General features: G+C 36.5%; 1 protein-coding gene across 2 annotated transcripts in view; it reads left to right on the top strand.

Annotated features, from left to right (window-relative positions):
* ZNF292 (zinc finger protein 292) overlaps positions 1–20,593 on the top strand; it is an 87,305-nt gene extending 66,712 nt beyond the window's left edge. For both annotated transcript variants that reach the window (XM_032409321.1, XM_032409320.1), the window contains 3 exons: positions 2,403–2,539; positions 4,855–4,996; positions 13,294–20,593. In XM_032409321.1, coding sequence (XP_032265212.1) covers positions 2,403–2,539; positions 4,855–4,996; positions 13,294–20,445 — 7,431 coding nt within the window. In that variant the 3' untranslated portion in view covers positions 20,446–20,593. The remainder of the gene's footprint in view (positions 1–2,402; positions 2,540–4,854; positions 4,997–13,293) is intronic.
* The last annotated feature ends 5,244 nt before the right edge of the window (positions 20,594–25,837 follow it).

Raw genomic sequence — 25,837 nt, 5'->3', positions numbered from 1 at the left:
ATATACTGGTAATTCCTACTTTATGCTGCCTTGGATTTAAAAAAAATTCTTGTTCATTGATAGCTATATTTGATTTGTATTTCACTTTCATGGTTTGAATTCAACTATCCATTAGTTTAAATATGGTTTCATTTTCCCTGCCATTCTCTTTAGTGTCCTATTTTTTCGAGAGGACCATCTAGTGGCAAACCAGGGAAATGAAAGCTATGAAGTACACACTAAAAATTGTTTTCCTAGTATACCTATAAAAAGTGAGGTTTTCTGTATTACTGAATATGGCAGATGTTTCACTTGATATTTTGTATATATGTGAAATAAATATATTGAGGCTATTTTACATACAAATATATATTTCTAATTATTAAGTGTAAGCTAATAATGTAGGTAATATCATTGGGAAAATAAGTTTCCTTATATATAATGTACGCATTTTGCATCATTTGAGCATTCAAGAAGAGTGGCTTAGGTTTTAGAAGAACAACAACAAAAGATGAGATTCAAAACAAATCAGACTTTCAGGATATAAGATTTTTTATTAAACCTGAACATGTAAAAAAATCAGTATTTAGCAATAAAGGGCCTCAATATGCTTATGCATGGGGAATTCTGGAAAGAGCACAGACTTTGAAGCTGCACCTGGGTTAAAATTTTGATTGCCACTAATTAAGTAAGCATGTGACTTTGAGCAAGTTAACTTAAACTCTTTGAACCTTATTTCTAAAAAGTTAGTAGTAGTATCTACCAGGCAAGCTATATGGTTAGCAATGCTATTTCTGAAGAAGCTGGCCCTAATAATAAATAGTAGCTGCTATTATTGTTATTATTAACATGAAAAAATAAAACTTACGGGTTGACTTCTAACATTTGTCTACATGTGTGTATCAGGGTAATTGTTTAAAGTTAACACAGCTTGTAATAAAAGATAATGTGATGAAATTGAAAGAGCATGTTTAATGTCAGTTAGACAAAATTTGATTTGTAGCTCTACCACTTAATTAACTGTTGCAACTTGGGCAAATTACATAGTTTCTTTGAACCCCACATTCATTGTGTATAAAATGTTAATGATAATACCTTCCTAGTAGGAAATATATGATTAAATAATAAAATATGTCTGATAATGCACTTAATGTAGATATTTGAAAATATTTAATTGTATGATTATATATTGTTCAGCCCTTTTTTTTATTTGTTTAAGTGGGGTCTCTTAAAGATTTGTTAGAAAGAGTCAGATGGAGGAGTAATGGAAAGAGCACTGCACCGGGGAATTCCAAGACTTAGGTTTCAGTCTTAACTCTGCCACTAACTTCATTATTCCTGTAAGAAATCATTGTTGTTAAATACACAGACTCAGAGTTGGGTCTTTAGAGTTTTATAGCCCAACTTAATGTATAAAATGGAACCTCTGAATCTATCCTCATGCAACCTTTATCCTCCTCAAAGATTATCCTCATTTAGTCACTTGTTCATCCTAAACACTTTACATTTTACACACACACACACATACACTTTTCCTGTACTCAAACGTTGATCAGGAGAGACAGAAGATCAACAAGGAGGGGCATGGTTATCTCTGTGGTACATGGGTGCCAGTGGTCTGTATTGGTCTTCATTTTTTTTCCCCATTTGTCATTTATACCATGTTGGAATTAATCTTTTTGTGGAACGCCAGTGATTTGTGGTTGTATGCTGTTTGCTATATCCTTGTCTCACAGCAAATGCTTATAGAGATCTGTTTATGTATTAAATGATTGTAATGTGGTAGTAAATTTTAATTTCTCAAAAAATAAGCAGTAGATATACATGTATAATTAAATGAAGAAGTTGCCTTCATCTAGGTTATACTTATGCATGCATGACTGTTGACAGGCTTTGAGATGGAATGAATTTATATGAAAAGAAAAATAATGGAGATTTATAGAACACTGAGGTGAGCTTAACTTAAAGGTGGTATAACTACATAAAATGTTTCATAGTATATTTTTTTCCCCTCAGATGAATAGACACTTTATTAGTCTATATCCAGTAGACCTTTCTTTGCCTTTCTGCTGATGCTAATGATTTTTAAATTACCAGATAAAAGGGGGAAAAATACAACTTTTCTTTTTCAGTATCATAGACCTGATTAATGGGTAGAGGGTACTTATAATTAGGATTAGTCATTGCAAATAAGTAAATATTTGTAAAGTTCATGAAAATAGTTGGTTCTCTGACTTGAAGAAAGATTATTTCTTTACTGCAGCCCAGTAATGACAAACTATGAATTGATAGTATATGAGTCAATGAGGTTTTACTGATAAAAATGATCTGTAAATATCTAGTGAAGATTCTAAAGTATATTACTATATATCCTAATAATAAAACCATTTTATGGCATGTTTTCTATATCCTTTTTTCTGTAGATTTCAGAAGTTGATTGCAAAGATGCACTAGAAATGATTTGTAACTTAGAATCTGAGGGTGATGAAAAAAGTGCTCTTGTCTTATGTACTGCATTTTTATCACGTCAGCTCCAACAAGGAGATATGTACTGTGCTTGGTGAGTTGGTTTTATTTTGTAAAGAAAAGTTGTTAAATAAGAATACAAGATAGGTTGTGAGAATTCAGAGAGCTTAAGGACGTATTTTTTAATCCTTTAAAATCTTACCAAAACAAAAAGCTTATTTTCAGTTACTACATGCTGTGCAAACTGATTATCAAGTAGTTCATATTATAACTTCAAAATTTTTTTATATTAAGGACAACTCCTTAGTATACCAGTAATGATTGTATAATGAATAATAATGATCAGGAAATTTTTAGATGTTAGAAGATGAAAGAAAGGTTTATTTTGTCTAATGCCACAATTTTTTCAGATATGTAAGCCATCTGTGATTGAATGTGTATATTTTTTTCCTCTGCATTTTACATACTTTTAACTACATAACTAGCTTAGTCATTCATGTATGGAAATACAGTTTATTTTCCATCTGTGAGATATCATTCTATTTCACTAACTTCTTGAGTGCACATTTCTTTATATGGTACATTTTCAAGTGTGCAAAGCCTGTTATATTCTTTTGGGAACATACAACTAATAGAGATGTTGACTTCAACTGACTCAAAAAATCTTAAGATCAGCTGTCTTAAATTAATGTGTTAGCTAAAACTGGCAATTTATCTGGTCAGTGAACAGCGTTATTAGTCTTCAGTGTTGTGTTGGTAGTATTGGAAACACAGAATTTAGTTTACAACATTCTGACATTTAAGAATTTTTACCAAATGACATATGACAGACAAATCCCATGAATATGGGACAGGCAAACTAAATGTGTAATTAAAGAAGAATAAAGTTCACAATTATAAAGGTTTTCTGAGCAGTTACGAGTTTTGTTGTGAAGGGAAAATCATATATGCAGTACACAGAGGATTGATATAAAAGGTGGGTAGAAAGATTCTGAAGGGAGAATAAAAAGCATGCATTTACTGAGGAGAAGTAGATTTTCCATGTAACATAAATATTAGTAGTGACTAAAAATTTAACTCTCACACTGCTTTAAAAAAGTCATCAAAGTCTGGATTTCATATCATCAAAGGCAATCTATTACAAGCTCTTAAGTAGGAGGGCAAAAAAATTTATGTTTAAGAAATGCTGTGTAATACAAGTACTTGAGAATGGATTGGGGTCTGAACAGTGAGGACAGAGTTGGGGGGAAGAAGTGGCAGGACAGAGTTAAGCTAGAAAAGTCAACTAGAAAACTAGTTAACAGTCCAGCTGGGAAGTTATGAAGGCTTCCTTATGGATGTAGGATGGGTTGAAAAAATGTTGAAGGTAACAGTCTTTAGGATAATAGAAAGCAGAGACTTACAGGGTCATTGATAATGATGCATTAAATTACAAAGATGGTGAACTGGAAAGAATGTTAATCATCTTTTTCATATATTAAGTTTCAGGTTTCAGAAGAGATCAAAGTGGAGAAGTCTTACAAAAAACTAGAGAGGTGAAAGTGGTCAAGACTGGAGAGACAGATTTTGAAGTCCTCAATATATAGGTTAAAATCCAGTAAATGAGCAAGTTACTCAAGTGGGTGGTGAAAGGGCAGAGTTCCTAGGAGTGCAAACTGAGGAAATAATAATAGGAAAGGCCTGTACTGAGGAGAATACTTGATGAAAAAAAGTTGCAGCAAGGAAGAAGATTTTTGTGGAAATTAACCACGGAGGACAGAAGAGAAATAGGACGATAGGTAAAAGGGAGGAAAATTCATCATTTCAGTAGGATTATTTTCTGTGAAAAATAGATTCTAATTGTATTTGAAATAAATTTCGAAGTTCATTTTTCAAAGTGTCTTATTATTTCACCAATTGGACAGAAATTAGTTAAGTTACTTTTGAGTTCTGTGTCATCATTGATTGTTAACATTCATCTAATAATAATTTTAAATTTAATTGACCAATTAAATTGGTCAGTTTTCAGTTTCAGGTAGAAGATAAAATTAAATGCTTTTAAAAATATGCCATTGATCTATATATGCATTTTATATATACACAAACACATTTTGTGCTTTATTACATAAATTTCAAATGTGGCTCAATTACTGTTTGTATAACTTGTTTAAATGAGAGGTGCTTTACTAGTAACAGGCAGTGCTTCTCTCTGACATTGAAAAATATTAAAAGAATGATAAATCAAAATCTGATTTTATTTAGTCTAAAAAATTGGGAAATATTTTGTATTTTGTATCTAATTTAAATTTAATTTCCACGTGTAAAATTGGAATCTAAAACCAGTTTTAATTTTAAATGTAATGACTGGACCAACATAGTCCATGATTATTATATTATGGCTCCAACTTATTTTTTATAAATTTTTTTTAGGGAACTCACTCTCTTTTGGAGTAAATTACAGCAAAGAGTAGAACCATCTATACAAGTGTACCTAGAAAGATGTCGGCAACTTTCTCTGTTAACCAAGACGGTATATCACATTTTCTTCCTGATTAAAGTTATTAATTCAGAGGTAAGAATAACCAAGCTATTTTTCTATATTAATTATCTTTAATAAAAAACTATTATTTTGGCACCTCTTCCAGTGACTTTTGTTCTTTCATTTAGAGTTTTGAACATTGCTTTTCTTATTAGTCTTATAATAGGCATTTGATATAGAAAAACTTAAAAATACAAATGAGAGCCAGGGGTTTGCCCTTGAGCTAAAGAAAAGTATCATTCTACAATTTTTACTCCTAGGTGTTAACACTATTTTGATAATTTGGCTTTGTAGAAATTTAGAAAGTATAAAGAGAAATACAGAGATAGCTTCCTTTACTAGCAGTCTGGCAGATTACATTATCTAAAAATCCTTCTTCTACAAAATGCCCCAAAATACTTGATGAAATAAAATAAACATTTCTTTTGATGTATAGCATCTAAGATTGCAAGGGGATTAGGGGAAATCCATAGGCCCAAAATGAAGAGGAACTTAAAAACTGGAGCAGAAAACTTAAGCTGCTGCTGGGTGTTGGGATATGTTACTACTTGCAGTAACTAAGGGGTTTGCACATTGGGACAGGAGATAGCTTTATGGGGATAAAAGATAAGATTTTGGGCCCTCTCAAGTTGGGGATTGTAGCTGAGCTCTCTGGCCCCAAGCCCCACCTGGGAAATCCTAGAATTTCATTGAAAAAGTAGACCAAAAAAATACTACTTTTTAATACAGATAGATGATAGGGAAGCTTGTGCATGTCCTACTGGGCTGTGGGTCAGAGAAGGAAAAATGTTTCCCTTAAGAAGTTGTAACCATAGGTCTACCCCTCACACAGATTTGGGGTCTAAATTTACCCTATTTAGGGGCACCTGGGTGGCTCAGTCGGTTAAGCGGCTGCCTTCGGCTCAGGTCATGATCCCGGGGTCCTGGGATCGAGCCCCGCATCGGGCTCCCTGCTCGGCGGGGAGCCTGCTTCTCGCTCTCCCTCTGCCTACTTGTTCTCTCTCTCTGTCAAATAAATAAATAAAATCTTAAAAAAAAAAAAAATAATAATAAAAATAAATAAATAAATAAATTTGCCCTATTTATATAGTCTAGAAATCCCCATGCTGAGTAAGTAATGTTTAAGAAGGTAAAGAGTGGAGTACTGGGCTGGTAATACCTGGCAGAATGCAGAACTTCTTTGGAGGGACGTATACTCAGTGCAGGATCCTCAGGTAAGCTCCGCTTGAGATGAGTTCATGTCAGGAATTATGGAACATGAAACAGTTTCTCATGAGGGAATTTTGGCAGAGAAAAAGAAGAATAGGATTAAATATACAAGGATAGACACTATAAATTATGTATATTTAAATACATAGGGGCCCCTGGGTGGCTCCGTCATTAAGTGTCTGCCTTCGGCTCAGGTCATGATCCCAGGGTCCTGGGATCGAGCCCTGTATTGGGCTCCCTGCTCCGCGGGGAGCCTGCTTCTCCCTCTCCCACTCACCCTGCTTGTGTTCCTCTCTCACTCTCTGTCAAATAAATAAAATCTTTTAAAAAAAATAAGACATAAATAAATTTAACCATCAAGATTTATACAGCAGGGGCGCCTGGGTGGCTCAGTCCGTTAAGCAGCTGCCTTTGGCTCTCATTCATGATCCCAGGGTCCTGGGATTGAGCCCCATGTCGGGCTCTCTGCTCAGCGGGGAGCCTGCTTTACCCTCTCCCTCTGCTCTCCATCTGCTTGTGCTCTCTCTCTCTCTCAAATAAATAAAATCTTTTAAAAAAAGATTTGTAAAGCATATGAAACAGAGTGGTATGAATGAATTTCAGTAGAGAAATAGAATTATTTGCCTAACACTTTAACACAATTATGGAAAGTTCTATAAAATACATATATTTAAAGATTTATTTATTTATTTGAGAGAGAGAGAGAAACAGCATGAGAGGGGAGAGGGTCAGAGTGAGAAGCAGGCTCCCTGCTGAGCGGGGAGCCCGATGTGGGACTCGATCCCAGGACTCCGAGATCATGACCTGAGCCGAAGGCAGTTGCCCAACCAACTGGGCCACCCAGGCGCCCTTAAAATACATATATTTAAAGACATAAAATAATTAAAGCATGAGAAAGACACTATCAAAGTGATCAAGCAGATTTTAAAGTCAAAAGAACTTTTAGAAATAAACATAGTCATTGAAATGAAAACACTTATTAATAAGTAGATTAAACAGATTAGATAAGAGGAAAGTGATAAGCAGAGGTTGCAAATGTGTTTCTAATTATCTCAATTGGAATCCACATTTTACAGATTTTTTTAAGATTTTTTTATTTATTCATTTGAGAAAGAGAAAGAGAGGGAGCAAGCACGAGCAGGGGAGAGAGGGAGAGGGAGGAAACAGACTCCTCACTGAGCCAGGAGCCTGACACGGGACTCGATCCCAGGACTCTGGGATCATGACCCAAGCTGAAGGCAGCTGCTTAACGGACTGAGCCACCCAGGTGCCCCAAAATTAATTAATTTTCTTATAGTAACCCTTATAGTATTAATGCAGTTGGTTTCCATTTTAAATGTACACAGTAGCTGCCATTGCATAGAATGGGGGTGCTAAACTGTTTAGAAATCCTTAACAGGGATGCAGCATGATGGAGAGGGAGAGAGAAAATCTCCATCACAGGACCCTGAGATCATGACCTGAGCCAAAATCAAGAGTCAGACGCCTAACTGACTGAGCCACCCAGAAACCCCAAGAAGTATTTTTTAATTCATCTGTAATTTTTTTTTTGAAAGGAGACTGGAGGATACTCTCCTGTCCCCCTTTAAAAGTAACTTTTAAAATCTGTAGTTGGTCAATAAATCTTATATATATCTTCACTTTTTCTCTTGAAATAATTTTTTTTTTTTTAAGATTTTATTTATTTGACAGAGGGAACACAAGCAGGGGGGAGTGGGAGAGGGAGAAGCAGGCTTCCCGCGGAGCAGGGAGCCTGATGCAGGGCTCGATCCCAGGACCCTGGGATCATGACCTGAGCTGAAGGCAGATGCTTAACGACTGAGCCACCCAGGCGCCCCTTGAAATAATTTCTTTTCAGGAGAATAGAATTTCTCTTTTCAGGAGTAAAGAACAGGAGTGGATTCATCTGCTTTCTAGTTTTTTTTCTACCAACCTTGTTAATTCATTCTGATTTTTCATTTTATATATTGTAGTGCTGTAGTTAAAAAAATGAACTTAATAGTAAAATTTCTTTTTTTTTTTTTTAAAGATTTTATTTTATTTATTTGACAGAGAGAGACACAGCGAGAGAGGGAACACAAGCAGGGGGCAGTGAGAGAGGGAGAAGCAGGCTTCCCGCCGAGCAGGGAGCCTGATGTGGGGCTCGATCCCAGGACCCCGGGATCATGACCTGAGCCGAAGGCAGACGCTTAACGACTGAGCCACCCAGGCGCCCCTAATAGTAAATTTCTTAAAAAATAACTGTGCAATTTTAAAATATAGGTTGTGCCACTGCTTTATGTCTAACTTGAAGAGCAGTATAGCAAAGTGGAAGGAGCTTGAAACTAGAAGCCAGACAGATTGGGTATAAATCTCGACTTTCTCTTGACCACCTGGTAACTCTAACCAGTTTGTATTTCATTTGTTACTTAGATTAATCAAGGAGATTAGGTAAAAGTGACTCTCCTCCCTCAACCTTACACCCCTCTCACGAGGAGATTGTGTTGGAGAGGCAAAAACTTGGACAAGAGCTACACTTTCCATTATGGTAGCCAGTAGCCACATTTTAGGTGCTCAGTAGCTCCATGTGGCTAGTGACATATTGAATAGCATAAAGAATACTTCTGTCATCACGGACGGTTCTGTTGAATAGTACCTTTCTGGAGAGACTTTTCAGAAGTAAAGTCTATAAAAAAACCAGTTAAAAGCATGAATAATAGCTTAGAAAGTTGGTCCAGGGGAGCTCACCTATTCACAAGAATAACTTGCAACTTGCTAATTAAGTACTCTGCCCCCAAAATCTTGTTTCCTATTGCAAAAATGTTTTTCACTTTGTTTTTTACTTTCTGAAATCTGATCAGAGGTTTTCTTTTTTTTAAGATTTTATTTATTTATTTGAGAGAGAGAGAGAGAGCACACGGGAGAGAGCACAAGCGGTGGAGAGGGAGAAGCAGGCTTCCCATCGAGCAGGGAGCCTGATGCGGAGCTTCATCCGAGGACCCTGGGATCATGACGAGCTGAAGGCAGCCGCTTAACCACCTGAGCCACCCAGGTGCCCCTAGAGGTTTTATCTTAAAACTAGAATCATAGGGGCGCCTGGGTGGTGTCTCAGTTGGTTAGGCATCTGACTCTTGATTTCGGCTCCAGTCGGGATCTCAGTGAGAGCGAGCCTTGCTTTGGGGCTCAGTGGGGAGTCTGCTTGAGATTCACTCCCTGTGCCCCTACCCCCAGTGGCATGCGTGCCTCACACTCTCAAATAAATAAATATTTAAAAAACAACAAAAAGTAGAATCATAGATTATTATTGTTTTAGGACTAAAAGAGACCTTAAAGTTAATGCTCTAGTGACTAGGTCCTGGTATAACTCCTTATTTTTCACATGATGTAATTTAGTCTCAAGGTTAGTGATTTGGGTTAACTGGTAGCCCTCTTTGAGAATTCCAGGAGCTATTGAAGACTATTGGCTGGTTTATTCATGCTTTTTCCTAGACCCTTGAAATTAAAAGTTGAAAAATACAGCCCTGCCCTTAAGGCTTTCATAGTCTACTAATGGAGACACACAAACAGTTGTAATATGGTATGAGTCTTTCAGTTTTGGTGGAGTGCTAAGACTCCTGTGAGAGCACATTGCTTAGCACAGTGCCTGGTATAAAGTAGTGCTGAATGAATAAAAGAGGTGGGCATTCTAACCCACTTGTCTGTGTTGACTCTGAGTGAGGGGAAAGTGTTCCTAGTAATAGAAAAAGCATAGAAAGTGGTGTACAGAAAAAACTTTTCTCCTCTTTTCACTACTCACTGAATACTTTGGGTCATCAAATGTGTGGGGATTTTCTCCACATCAAGCAGATCTCTGATTCTGTGGACACCAGCTAGGTATCCTACAACTTAAATCTAGCACTGTTTACCTGGAGATAGCACAGTCCCATAAGACTGCCACACACACACCCCTCTTCAGATGCTAATCACAAGTCTAGTTTGTCACCTGTGCTTCTGACCCAACTGGCTAAAATCAAAAGTTCCCACAACCTCCTCCTCAGATTTGATTAATTTGCTAGAGTGTTCACAGAATTCAAGAAGACAGTTTACCTACTAGATTACTGGTTTTATGAAAGGCTACAACTCAGGAAGAAGCAGATGGAAGATATGCATAGGGCAAGGAGCAATCTGCATTCCCAGATCTCCACATGTTTACCAGTGCAAAAGGTCCCTGAACCCCCCTTCTTTTTGTGTTTTTATAGAGGCTTCATTACATAAGCATAATTGATTAAATCATCAGCCACCATTGGCGATTGATTCAGACCCCAGCTTTTCTCCCTTCCTTGGGGGTGGGGTTGTGGGCAAGAGCTGAAAGTTCCAACCCTCTAATCACAGGTTTCTTCCCCTATCAGCCCCCGTCCGGTGGTTATCTAGGGGATTTCCAAAAATTGCCTCATTAACATAAACTCTTTTGTGGTTAAAAGGGCCTTATTAATAATAGCACCTTTTCACAGTTTAAGGCTCTGGAGCTATTTCAGGAGCTGGGAACAAAAGATACCCTTACAGCTCTTATCACTTAGGAAATTACAAAGGTTTTAGGAGCTATTTGCTCGGAACCCTGGATGAAAACCAAAATATGTATGTATGTATTATATGACAGTATCACAAGTGGTATCAAGACAAATGAGAGAATGGCGTATTTGAGGAATTACAATTAGCTCAGTTTACCTGGTATATAGGCTGTTTGGGTAGGGCAAAAAATAAAAGATGAGTCTAGACCAGATGAGGCATTATTAAAGATTGTGAAGGCCCTTTTGTATTCCCCATTAAGAATATACTTAATTCTGAGGTACAAAGGTAACCATTTAAGAATTTTAAAGCAGGGTAAGACGTGATGCTGTGTGTGGATGGAGAGGGCTAAATAGGGTGTACATGGGAGAACTAGTCAGTCTGTAAGCCTTGGGTAGCTTGGGGCCAAGTATACTAGGCAGTCAGAGGAAAGGAACAGAAAAGTGGGGGGTTACCAAAGATAAAACCTTGTATCTTTCAGAAGGTTGCCTCATGATGGATCATTGTCAGTCGGGGGTGAATCTCTATTCCTCCTCTGAATTTTTAGCACTTAGCTTTCTTCTGCTCCTGTCACTCTTAAATTCAAGTTGGTGTTATCAGTAACTTTTATTAACTAATGATATGAATTAAGTAGATTTTTATAGGCTAATTGCTTAATCACATATTTATAGGAACTTACTAATTCAAATTCATCTTTAAAAACACTTGTTATATACCTAGCAACAATTTTTAATCACAGAGATGAAAACTAACAAGAATAAAAACTTTGTTATAGTTTTGTTGGCATTAAGATTTCACAATTACAACATTAAGATATTTTTAAAGCAAATTTATTCAAAGCCATTTGCCCTTAATGAGTTGAAATGCACCCTTGAATCCAATAGCAGACTGTATTAGAATAGAACTGTTGAGTTTCTCTCTGAAATAATCTTAGTTGCATTTTATAAACAGTAAGTAGAATTTTTGAATCTGCTTTTGTTGTTTATGAAGGGATCAGCAGTCACATGACAGAGAATAGTTACAGTCATCTTCCTCAACGCAGATGGCATCCACAAAACCTGTTTCCTGAATCCTTTCTTAAAATCATCTCTTTCTCCATCATTTCCTGAATTCTCTAAATAAATACAGCCTTTTCCAGAATTCTCGTTCTGTACATATTTACTAGTCCTTCTGGTACATGTCTACATTATCACTTGAGATCATCTTTATGGTTGACTTGACCTTTGATTTCTCCAAGACGTCCTCTCTCTAATATGCACCTTTCCTCACCACATGTCTTTTTTTCCCCTTCATATTATGACAGTGACCTAATTATCCATTATTAGTAGTAGCCCCTAAGGCATGTAAGAGAGGTGCAGATATTTTGCTGTAAAAGTTTTCTGGCTCAGATTTATCTCAAAATAGTAGAAAATCACTATACAGGTTTGACGTAAAAGCTGGAGACAACCATGTGGTCCCACTTCTTTCCCTGTTGTCGTTTCCTCACTGTCACTTTTAAAAATAGGTCCTGTATCTATTCTTGTCCATTTTCTTCTTGGTCTTTGTGCCCTTGCTTTTCCTAAAGTCAGGCCAATTTAGTATCCGCCCCTCACTTTCCTACTGGACCACAAATCTAAGCTTCTGTTTTAGTAAAATATTTTATTTCCTTCTTAGCCTGTGAAAATACAGACCCTATCAGCTTTTTTTACTTATTTCTTTTCTGCCTTTGATCCTGTATAATACATATTCCATTCCCATGAATGTGGCCACATCTTAATAGCCGGCTTATTTCTTATATTTATGTTCTCTTAGTCCTTTTAAAACCCACTTTTATCTCTTTACTACATATATCTTCAGATGACTCTTAACCTTCATTACTGCTATCTTATAATAATAGTTCAAGATACTTATTCAAAAGGAAAAACATTTATTGTGTCTCCTTGTACTTCTAATTTTTAAGATAGTTCAACAGTGAGGTATGTGATTTTGGCATTTAGCCAATGTATAATAGAACTAGAATCCCCCCTATGAAGGATCAAATTACTTCATTCTGTTAAAAATGAAAATCTCCTTTCATTACTAGTAAGTTAGGAAATACAGGAACTTTCTCAGTTCTGTAATTGGATTAAGAGGGTTTTTATTTCAGAAGGATTGTAAATACAAACTTAGGAGATAAGATTGGTGATAAAGTTGATATTTATTGATTATTTCCTTATGTACCAGTACCATTGTACTAAACTATATCAGATACTTTAGATGCATAATATTCATTAATGCTCACAGCAGTTTTATGAAGTTTAAATGCTATTTTGATCTTTATAAGTGGGCTGTGAATGGTTAGAGAAGTTAATAACTTCCAAGTTTGCCTAGCTATATTAGATGACTTTATACCCAGGTCTTCTCTTTGTTCCCAATGCTTATCCTTTTTCTGCTATTCTTTACAGTTCATTTTACACACACATGCATACACAAGGCTAAGCTACAGTGCTTTAGAGGAGGCAACATTTCATATGTTGCTGCAAAATTTGAGAATAGCAAACGTCAGTTTCAAAATTACTAAATTCACAAACCTGTGTTAGTATAGATTAAATTAACATTTCCTATTTGCTTTTTCACAGACTGAAGGGGCTGGACTTGCCACCTGTATAGAATTATGTGTAAAAGCCCTTCGTTTGGAATCTACAGAAAATACTGAAGTGAAAATATCTATTTGCAAGACCATTTCGTGCCTGTTGCCTGATGATCTGGAAGTTAAACGTGCTTGTCAACTGAGTGAATTTCTTATTGAGCCTACAGTAGATGCATATTATGCTGTGGAAATGCTGTATAACCAGCCAGACCAGAAATATGATGAAGAGAATCTTCCGATACCAAATTCTCTACGCTGTGAGCTCTTACTTGTATTGAAAACTCAATGGCCCTTTGATCCAGAATTCTGGGATTGGAAAACATTAAAACGACAGTGTCTTGCATTAATGGGGGAAGAAGCATCTATTGTGTCTTCGATAGATGAACTAAACGACAGTGAAGTTTATGAGAAAGTAGTGGACTACCAGGAAGAGATTAAAGAAACTTCTATGAATGGACTTTCTGGTGGAATTGGTGCTAATTCTGGCCTTCTTAAAGACATCTGTGATGAAAAGCAGAAGAAGAGAGAGATAAAACAATTAAGAGAGAGGGGATTTATTTCTGCTAGGTTTAGGAATTGGCAAGCCTACATGCAGTATTGTGTGCTATGTGACAAAGAATTCCTTGGTCATAGAATAGTACGACATGCTCAAAAACATTACAAAGATGGGATTTACAGTTGCCCTATATGTGCAAAGAACTTCAATTCTAAAGAAACTTTTGTCCCTCATGTCACATTGCATGTTAAACAATCTAGTAAGGAGAGACTAGCAGCTATGAAACCATTAAGAAGATTGGGGAGGCCACCTAAGATCGCAACTACCAATGAGAATCAGAAGACTAATGCTGTGACCAAGCAGGAACAGCGGCCTATAAAAAAGAATAGTCTCTATTCAACAGACTTCATAGTATTTAATGACAATGATGGTTCAGATGATGAGACTGATGACAAAGATAAATCTTATGAACCAGAAGTGATCCCAGTCCAGAAACCAGTACCTGTTAATGAATTTAATTGCCCTGTAACTTTTTGTAAAAAGGGCTTTAAGTACTTTAAAAATTTAATTGCTCATGTAAAGGGCCATAAGGACAATGAAGATGCCAAGCGCTTTCTTGAAATGCAAAGCAAAAAAGTTATTTGCCAGTACTGTAGACGGCATTTTGTAAGTGTTACTCATCTTAATGATCACCTACAAATGCACTGTGGCAGTAAACCATATATCTGTATACAGATGAAATGTAAGGCTGGTTTTAATAGTTACGCAGAGCTCTTAACACACCGAAAGGAACATCAAATCTTTAGAGCAAAGTGTATGTTTCCTAAATGTGGCAGAATTTTTTCAGAAGCTTATTTACTGTATGATCATGAAGCACAGCATTATAATACCTATACTTGTAAGTTCACAGGTTGTGGTAAGGTTTATCGTTCTCAGAGTGAGCTAGAAAAGCATCTGGACGATCACAGTACTCCTGAAAAAGTGCTGCCTCCTGAAGACCAACATACTTCATCTGGAGATTGTGTTCAGCCTTCTAAAGTGAATCCGAACACAGAAGTGAGCATCGAGAAAGAGGGGTCTATGCTTCCCTCAGAAAATAATATTGAAAACACCTTACCGGCAGATAGAAGTGATGCTTGGGATAAAAGCAAAGCAGAATCAGCTGTGACCAAACAAGACCAGATTTCTGCATCAGAGCTCAGGCCAGCTGATGGACCATTGTCAAATGGTTTGGAAAATCCTGTGACTACTCCTCTGCTTCAGGCCAGTGAAGTAGCTGTATCCATTAAAGTGTCCCTCAATCAGGGGATCGAGGATAACTTTGGAAAGCAAGAAAACTCAGCTGTGGAAGGCACTGCTGAATCACTGGTCACAGACTTACATACACCAGTTGGAGATACTTGTAATGATTTGTGTCGTCCAGGTTTTCAAGAAAGAAAACAGGATTGCTTTAATGAAGCCCAGATTACTCAGAATTCTTTAGTAAATTCAGAAACCCTCAAAATAGGTGACCTTACCCCACAAAACTTAGAAAGACAAGTGAACAACCTGATGACCTTTTCTGTGCAAAATCAGGCAGGCTTTCAGAACAGTTTACCAGCTTCCAAGTTTGAATGTGGAGGTAATGTTAAAACATCATCCAATCTTTATAATTTATCTCTTAAGACATTGGAAAGTATCACATTTGTTCCACCACAGCCCAACCCAAGTAGTTCTTTAGGAACTCCATCAGTGCCTCCAAAAGCGCCAGTTCAGAAATTCAGTTGCCAGGTTGAGGGATGTACTCGAACCTATAATTCTTCACAGAGTATTGGGAAACACATGAAGACAGCACACCCTGACCAGTATGCTGCATTTAAAATGCAGCGCAAAAGTAAAAAAGGTCAGAAATCTAACAACTTAAATACACCAAATAATGGAAAGTTTATTTATTTTTTGCCATCACAGGTGAGCAGCTCTAACAATGCATTTTTTACACCACAGACCAAAGCCAACGGGAATCCTACTTGTTCAAATCAGTTGCAGCATGTCTCGCCTTCCATTTTTCCAGCTCATTTAACAAGTGTGTCAACTCCACTGTTGCCCTCAGTGGAAAGTGTCATAAATCCAAATATACCTTCTCAGGATAAAAATGAACAAGGTGGTGGTATTATATGTTCCCAAATGGAAAATTTATCAACTACTACCTTGCCAGCACAAATGGAAGATCTAACCAAAACAGTTTTGCCTTTGAATATTGACAGTGGCTCAGATCCTTTCCTTCCTCTACCTGCAGAAAGTAGTTCAATGTCTCTCTTCCCTTCACCAGCAGATAATGGGGCTAATTCTGTTTTTTCCCAACTGGAAAATAATACAAATCATTTTTCCTCACAGATTGAAGGAAACACTAATTCCTCCTTTCTAAAGGGAGGTAATGGTGAAAATGCAGTTTTTCCTTCACAAGTCAATGTTGCAAATGACTTTAATAGCACCAGTGCCCAACAGTCTGCACCTGAAAAGGTTAAAAAAGACCGTGGGCGGGTCCCAAACGGGAAGGAAAGAAAACCCAAGCACAACAAAAGGGCTAAATGGCCTGCAATTATCAGAGATGGGAAATTTATCTGTAGCAGGTGTTACAGGGCTTTTACTAATCCCAGATCTCTGGGTGGACACTTGTCTAAGCGATCTTACTGTAAACCACTGGATGGAGCAGAAATTGCTCAAGAACTCCTACAGAATAATGGACAGCCTTCTCTTCTTGCCAGCATGATTCTCTCCACAAATGCAGTAAATTTGCAGCAGCCGCAACAGTCTACCTTCAGTCCAGAAGCATGTTTTAAAGATCCATCATTCCTGCAACTTCTTGCTGCTGAAAATCGCTCGTCAACATTTTTACCAAATACATTTCCTCGGACTGGTGTGACTAGCTTTAGTACCAGTGTTAGTCAAGAAGGAAGTGAAATTATTAAACAGGCTTTGGAAACTGCTGGCATTCCCAGTACATTTGAGGGTGCCGAAATGCTTTCTCATGTTCCAACAGGTTGTGTTTCAGATGCGGCACAAGTAAGTGCAACAGTGATGCCAAATCCAACTGTGCCACCCCTGTTGCAGACTGTATGCCACCCAAACCCCCTGCTGACAAACCAGAATAGGACCCCAAACTCCAAAACTTCCTCCATTGAGGAATGCAGCAGTTTGCCTGTTTTCCCAACAAATGACTTACTACTGAAGACTGTTGAAAATGGTTTGTGTTCTAGTTCATTCCCTAATTCTAGTGGGCCATCACAAAATTTTACCAGTAACAGTTCACGTGTTTCAGTTATAAGTGGTCCTCAGAACACGAGGTCTAGTCATTTAAATAAGAAGGGAAACAGTGCTTCGAAGAGAAGAAAGAAAGTTGCTCCTCCCCTAATTGCACCTAATGCTTCCCAAAATTTGGTAACAAGTGACTTAACAGCAATGGGACTTATAGCAAAGAGTATAGAGATACCAACTAGTAACCTCCATTCAAATGTAATTCCAAATTGTGAGCCTCAGGGTTTGGTGGAAAATCTAACACAGAAATTAAATAATGTTGACAATCAGTTATTTATTACTGATGTGAAAGAAAACTTTAAAACCAATCTTGAGTCCCATACCGTGTTAGCTCCTTTAACATTAAAAACTGAAAATGGTGATTCCCAAATGATGGCTTTGAATTCGTGCACGACTTCAATAAATTCTGATTTGCAGATTTCTGAAGACAATGTTATACAAAACTTTGAAAAGACTCTTGAAATTATTAAAAGTGCTATGAATTCTCAAATACTTGAGGTAAAAAGTGGATCTCACGGTGTTGGTGAAACATCACAGAATGCTCAAATAAATTATAACATTCAGCTTCCTTCAGTAAACGCTGTACAAAATAACAAGTTACCTGATTCTTCTCAGTTTTCTTCCTTCATAGGTGTCATGCCAGCAAAAAGTAACATTCCTCCGTCTGAAGTATTACATAAGGAGGATCAAATACAGGAAATTTTAGAAGGCTTGCAAAAATTAAAATTAGAAAATGACCTGTCCACTCCAGCACCCCAGTGTGTACTAATAAATACATCAGTGACACTGACTCCCACTCCTGTTAAACCAATTCCAAATGTCACAGTTGTTCAGCCAGTTTCTGAAATGATAAGCAACATTCAGTTTAGTGACAAAGTTAATAAACCGTTTGTGTGTCAAAACCAAGGCTGTAATTACAGTGCTATGACAAAGGATGCTTTATTTAAGCACTATGGTAAGATTCATCAGTACACTCCAGAGATGATTCTTGAAATTAAGAAGAATCAGTTGAAATTTGCTCCATTTAAATGTGTAGTACCTACCTGTACAAAAACATTTACAAGAAATTCTAATCTCCGGGCACACTGTCAGTTGGTCCATCATTTTACAACAGAAGAAATGGTAAAGTTAAAAATAAAACGGCCTTATGGAAGAAAATCTCAGAGTGAAAATTTGTCAGCCCCACGAGTTACACAAGTAAAAAGACAGCTAACTATGACAGAGGAAAATAAAAGGGAATTGCAGCCCGCTTTAGACTTGGGAGCAATGAAGGAAAATGCCCTTGGTAATGTAGCAGTGATCCCAGAAAAACAACTTGTAGAAAAAAAAAGTCCTGAAAAAACAGAAAATTCCTTGCAAGTGATCACAGTTACTTCAGAACAAGGTAATACAAATTCTCTCACAAACATACAAACCAAAGGACGGAAAATTAGGAGACATAAAAAAGAAAAGGAGGAGAAAAAACGCAAGAAGCCAGTTTCTCACTCCCTTGAGTTTCCAACAAGATACAGTCCCTACAGACCTTATCGATGTGTTCACCAGGGTTGCTTTGCCGCTTTTACTATACAGCAAAACTTAATTCTGCATTACCAGGCTGTACACAAGTCAGATCTACCTGCATTTTCTGCAGAGGTTGAAGAAGAAAGTGAAGCTGGTAAAGAAAGTGAAGAAATTGAAACTAAGCAGACTGTGAAAGAATTTCGATGTCAGGTGAGTGACTGTTCTCGAATTTTCCAAGCAATTACTGGCCTGATACAACACTACATGAAACTTCATGAAATGACTCCTGAGGAGATTGAAAGTATGACTGCTTCTGTGGATGTTGGGAAATTTCCATGTGACCAGTTAGAGTGTAAGTCTTCATTTACCACATACTTGAACTATGTTGTTCATCTTGAGGCAGATCATGGAATTGGGATAAGGGGAAGTAAAACTGAAGAAGATGGCATATACAAGTGTGACTGTGAAGGCTGTGACCGTATATATGCAACTCGGTCAAATCTCCTCCGACACATTTTTAATAAGCATAATGACAAACACAAAGCTCATTTGATTCGGCCAAGAAGATTAACACCTGGTCAGGAAAATATATCAAGCAAAGCAAACCAAGAAAAGACAAAGTCTAAGCATCGGGGGACAAAACACAGATCTGGAAAGGAAGGAATCAAAATGCCTAAGACGAAACGAAAGAAAAAAAATAATTTAGAGAACAAGACTGCAAAAATTGTGCAGATTGAAGAAAATAAGCCTTATTCTCTGAAACGTGGAAAGCACGTATATTCTATAAAGGCTAGAAATGATGCCTTATCTGAGTGTACAAGCAGATTTGTGACCCAGTATCCATGTATGATAAAAGGGTGTACATCGGTTGTTACAAGTGAAAGCAATATAATTAGACATTATAAATGCCATAAATTATCAAAGGCATTTACATCACAACACCGTAATCTTCTCATTGTCTTCAAACGGTGTTGCAACTCACAACTAAAGGACACTTCTGAGCAAGAAGGTGATAAGAGTGATGTGAAAAATTCTGACACATGTGTATCAGAGAGCAGTGATAACTCCAGAACAGCTACAGTTCCACAGAGAGAAAGTGAAAAAAATGAGAAAGATGAAATGGATGAGCTAACAGAATTATTTATTACAAAATTAATAAATGAAGATAATGCAAGTGTGGAGACCCAAGCTCATACCTCTTCAAATGTAAGTAATGATTTTCAGGAAAATAACCCCTGCCAGTCAGAAAAACAAAAAACAAGTAATTTGAAGAGAGTTAATAAAGAAAAAAATGTCTCCCAAAATAAAAAGAGAAAAGTTGAAAAAGCAGAACCAGCATCAGCAGTTGAGTTAAGTAGTACGCATAAAGAAGAAGAAACTGCTGTTGCAATTCAAACCACGGAGGAGCATCCTGCATCTTTTGACTGGAGCTCATTTAAACCAATGGGATTTGAAGTATCATTTCTGAAGTTTCTTGAGGAGTCTGCAGTGAAGCAGAAGAAAAATTCTGACAAAGATCATCCAAATAGTGGAAATAAGAAAGGATCCCATTCAAATTCAAGAAGAAATACTGATAAGACTGCTGTGACTAGTGGAAATCATGTATGTTCTTGTAAAGAAAGTGAAACCTTTGTACAGTTTGCCAATCCATCACAGCTTCAGTGCAGTGATAATGTAAAAATTGTTTTAGACAAGACTCTTAAAGATTGCACTGAACTTGTGTTAAAACAACTTCAGGAAATGAAACCTACCGTCAGTCTGAAAAAACTTGAAGTACATTCAAATGATCCAGATGTGTCTGTTATGAAAGAAATTAGTATGGGTAAAGCCACAGGTAGAGGGCAGTACTGATAACTAATGTACTATAAATACATTATTTACGGTTTTATTTTAAGTAGGAAGCCATCAAGCATGCTAGAGTTGTGAAACTTTCTCATTAATTTTTGTTGCTGACATGAATTAACCTGGCCAAAAAAAGGAAAAAGAAAAAAAAAAAAAACACATGACATTTGTCATGTAAAACTTTTTTTTTATCCCTATGGGACTTGAGGAACAGAATCAATACTTCAGTTATTGTAAATAGTTGAGCTACACCTCAAATTTCTATCAGCCAGTTGCCCTTTCCATGAACTAAATTGAATTATCTGTGTGATTGTTATGTTTCACCAGGTCACTGCTCATGTAGAACAGTAGTCTGTAGATATCTTTTTTGTACATATTTATTACTGTAAATCATTTGCTGCCACCAGCAGTGTGTAAGTCTAAACTATTAAATGACACATTTATATTTGGAATTTTAATTTTTAACTAAGTGATCAAGTTTTTAAAACTGTTCTTTTATTGTTTTAAATTAAGAATTTTTTGAACTAAAAGTAGAAACTCTGCCATGGTTCATTGATTTTTTACATAAAACATTTATTTACAAGATCTCAAAATTACTTTTCACAAAGTAGGCACATTATATCAACACCTTGCTCTGCTTTGTAAATTTATCCTCCAGGATTTTGGGATGGTATTCATGTGAAATTATAGCAGATTCTTTAGCAGTTTCCTATAGCTACAGGTTTTTTTCAGTGCTTCTAATTGGATATAGTTACTATGATTCCATGAAATATAATGGAAATGTGAATAAAGAATTTACTACATCAAAGATTTTAAACATTTGGTATTAAAAAAAAAATCCTTTGTGAATGTGATAGAAACTAGTAGTGTGGAGCAGTGTAAATATTTGAGGTGGTGATTTGTGAAGTAGCCCAGTATTGCCTTAAATAAAATCACATTTCATTTCTTGTTTTATACATGTGATCTTATAAAGTTTTTTTTTTTTTTTTTCCATTTTCTGAGATTTATAGATTGGTGTATAGCTTTAAACTGTATAAACTTTTGTGGAAAGATTTTTTTAAACATTTTTATAAATCTTAAAATTGGTATCATCAAAGTGAGCCCATCTTGTGTTTATAAAATGCAAGAGTCCTTAACATTTATAATTACATAGATGAAACACTTTCTATAAGGAAGTTGGATGTTTTGATTTTACTGTTTATAGATGTTAGATTGTACAGATTTGTATTTTCCCACCACATCTAATGATACTTTTTTCATTAGATTGGTCTTCCAGAGCAGTATTAGTTGTTATAATTGATTATTTTGGTTATTCAGTATATAGTTAGCTCTTATAGTTTAGCTTTATTCACCATATTTATACTGTGGATTCACGGCAGAGATAGAGGTTATTTCAGGAGAGTTTATTACCTTCATTTGAAGTCCAACTAAAGTCAGTACTGGAAACAAAAGAAAACATCTTTTGAATTTACTTTTGTTTCTGTTTGCCATAAATAGTAGCATTGATTTTTGACTTTGTGTTTGTTATAAACCAGTTGCATTCACAATATTATTAGCCTGAGATATTGACAATGTTGTAATAATATGAAAATGTGTATATTCCCTGTGCAACATCAGATTTGCAGGAAAAATGAAGCACTTAACTGAAATTGCTGGTACTCTGAATAAATAAGCATGGTCAAGGAGTGAATTATTTTCTTTTGGAAAATATTTTTTTAAGTTTTATTAAAGTATTATAGTTTTATTTTTAGGGCCTAATGGGTTATATTGAATAGTTGGTTTCACCTCCTTAAGGTTTATTACCAATATGCATAAAACTTGACACATTAAAATCCCTTCCCTTTGGTAAGCCCACTGTTATTTATTAAAATAAAAGTTGTTCTTATGGGTAATTAATACATGTTTTTTTCCTAAATTAACAGTAACTTAACTCTGAATAATTTTAATATTAAATTTTTGTTAACAACTGAATGTTTCCGTACAGTTTTCTTGGAAGTTGACCTAGCTCTTAAAGATAGGCATTTGGCAAAACTGCCCTAAACAGTACAGTAGCAAGGAGATTTATTTCTGGTAAATGTAGTGATGAGCCACCGTTAAGTGAAAATACCATTGTATTGAGGCTTTTCTTTTGCTCATTAGCTCAAGAAAATTGACCCTTAGACATTTCTGTATTGTTCTACATGTCAGAAGAAAGTTTGCCAACACTGAATTAATTTTTTTTATATTCCAGGTACTGTTTGCTAAAAGTAATTATGGCAGAGTGGGCTTTTTAGCATGGAACAAAAATCAAGTTATGGTATAAAATATTAATTTATAGAACAGCATGTTGGTAAAATTTGATATGGAATGTAATGCCTAAGTATTAAAAAAGTAATCTTAAAGTATATATTTTTCATGTATACTTTTCCTCAGTCTATTGTCTTGAGATACTTTCTTCCTATAGCCTTCATTTGCCTAGGTTTTATCATTTAAAAATGGACTTTTTTTCCCTCTTCTAAACCCAAAGAATTTGAATCTACAGATCAGAACGTATTCAAAATGTATCGTGAAGTGAAAAGGTAACAGTTTGGGAGATTTTCAGCAATGTTAAATTCAACATAAATTATTTTAAAGGGCTAGACAGAGATCGAGTTTTGGCAAGGCAATTTTTTGATCATTGGGTAAGCAAACAGTTGCTATAGCTATTAAGATTACATAAATACTATAGCTAGAGATATCAAAGAGGGAATGCTCTATTGCAGGGGTGGGTGTTTATGAAAGTCTGTAGAAAAGTGATTCGTGAAAGATGACCAGTCCTTGGATGGTCATAGGGGAAACGAATTCTAGGTATGGAGGTATGATGAAGCAGCATAGTGCATTTGCAGTATTGCAAGTGGTTTATGTGGAAAGATAGGGGGTTGGAGAAGCTGAAGAGGAAATGAGCCAGATCATGAAGGTTCTTGTATGCCATATAGTTTTCAATTTTGATTTATTAAGTGGTTCCTGAATGCATTTAAGTTCAACAGTTTCACCAGATGCCAATTTTAGAAAGATAATTGGTATTATATAGAGGATAGATTGGATAAGTTGGAAGTTAAAAGCAGGGAGACTTGAGGCAAAAAATGGTGGGGGCCAGAAGAAAAGATGTTAACAGAGTTGAGAAACAGTAGAACAGTAAGGCAACCTTTTTCAAAATGTTTATTGTAATGAGTTACTACCAGGTTGGAACTTCTGTCATCAAAGTTTTCTAAACTGCATGTTCTAGCTCGCTCTTAAAAGAATCCAGTGCACAGCAGTATATTAAAGACTGAAAGTTCTGTGCACAGAACATGTTAACTGTTAAATGGGAATTTTTCAGACTTAACTGACAATGAAAATATTTTTCTTTTTTAATGTTAATACTCAGATATATCCTACCAAGTGTTCTAGGGAGCACGTTTTAGGAAACACTCCTCTGAAATGGCATTCATTAAACCAGGGCTGAGAATCAGCAGGTGTGTGCACCAGTGCAGCATGTATCATCTGTTTACAAGTGGTGATTTTTCTGATTGGCCAATTTATCCATTCCAGTTGATAAGTTTCACATGTCCTTTTATAACAGTTTTTAATTTTATATTGTTTATTATCTGTGCCTCCCAACACTACCTACCTCTCAGTGAACAAAATGATAGTATCTGCTTTATTTCTCAGTGGTTTGCTCATTAGAGGTGCTTCATTTCAGTGATCTGCTCTCCATAAATGGAAGCCCTACATGTATCACTTCCATATTTGGAATTCAGATTCCCTTTGTCCAGCCACAAACTGCTAGCTTACCTGCTTGGGATATCTCCACTAAAAAATACTTCTACCTCATCTCAACTAGTCAGTTAATCCTACCACCTGCTCATTATTCATCCGCTCACCCTGTCCTCAACTTGTCCTACTTAGAGACTAGATCCAACTGTTACATGCACTCCTTTGCAGGTATCCTCAGATCATGCCCCTCTCTCTGTCGTGATCTAGAACAATTTCAAAACCTGTCTGCCTTTGAGCAGTTGAGTGGGAGGAAATTACTACAACAGGCAAGTTTATAATCTCAAAGAGACTCAAAACTGGCAGTTTTTCTGCAGTGTTACTGTAATACCTTGCTTCCACAAACTTAAATGATTTCCATGCTTTTTTTTTTTTTTCCAGTTTTCCTACTCCATCAATGCGCTTTTAATCACATTTGCTGAGAAAATAGAAAAACGTGACTGGAATTTTCTCCACTTTTCACCACCAAATTTATAAGCCCATCTACAGATCTGCACTCTTACCAAAAATCAATCCTTCCTCACCTCAAAAACTTTGAATTAGCTACTCTTTTCATCAAACTTTCTCCTACTAGATCCTTTCAACAGTCTATATATGTGCCCTAGTAGTTACTATTCTTAAAAAAAGGGGGTGAGGGGGGCGCCTGGGTGTCTCAGTCGTTAGGCGTCTGCTTTCGGCTCAGGTCATGATCCCAGGGTCCTGAGATCGAGCCCCGCATCAGGCTCCCTGCTCCGTGGGAAGCCTGCTTCTCCCTCTCCCACTCCCCCTGCTTCTGTTCCCTCTCTCGCCGTGTTTCTCTCTCCCTCAAAATCTTCTTAAAAAGGGGGCGGGGGCGGATATGGGGAAGGCGATTCCATCTAACTATAATCCCTTTTATTTGGTTCCCATCAGAGCTAATCTGAGTTGTCAAACATTCCATTTCTTCTCATTTAATCCCACTTTATATATCATATCCCACAACTGTTCCGAAAATTGCTTTCATCAGGATCACCATTCTTTTCCATGCTGCCATATCTGTTCTTTTTTTCTGCTCATTCACTGCCTTAGGAGCATTCATCAGGGTTAATGACTTACTCTTGGAAATATTCTCTCTTGGTTATCTTACCTTTCCTGGCTGCTCCATCACTGAGTCCAACCTTGTTTCCTCTCCCAATACCTGACCTTGGCTTATTGTATATGTCTCCGCTCTCTCTTTGGATGATTTAGTCCATTCTCTGGCGTTCAGTATGAATGTACCATCACACGCAAATTTATACCTCTAAGACCAAACTGTTCATAGTTCCAGGCTTGTAATTTTAACTGCCTACCTCAGAATTAAACATAACACCCCAAATCATTTCTTTCCCTACCTCACCTTCAATCTGTTCCTCTCCCCATATCCTTATCTGGATAAGTGAAATCACTACCTAGATTTCTCAATCTAGGTTCTCTAACATCATCATGGTAACCACTTCACACCCTTTCTCTATGTTTGGTCACAAGTATAGGCATTTTTACCTCAAGTGAAAAGGAATCCACTTCTCATCCAAATCATTTCTTGCCTAGACCACTGTAATATTCTTATGAGCTTTCTTCCGAATATTCCCCACCAAAAGCTAGGTTAATTTTTTTTAAGTAATTTTAGTTTGTG

Source organism: Phoca vitulina, unplaced genomic scaffold (genome assembly GCF_004348235.1).
Source record: "Phoca vitulina isolate PV1807 unplaced genomic scaffold, GSC_HSeal_1.0 scaffold11, whole genome shotgun sequence".
In the NCBI taxonomy this organism is placed as follows: Eukaryota; Metazoa; Chordata; class Mammalia; order Carnivora; family Phocidae; genus Phoca; species Phoca vitulina.
The sequence above is the reverse complement of the archived record's forward strand: the minus strand, read 5'-3'. Positions and strand labels throughout refer to the sequence as shown.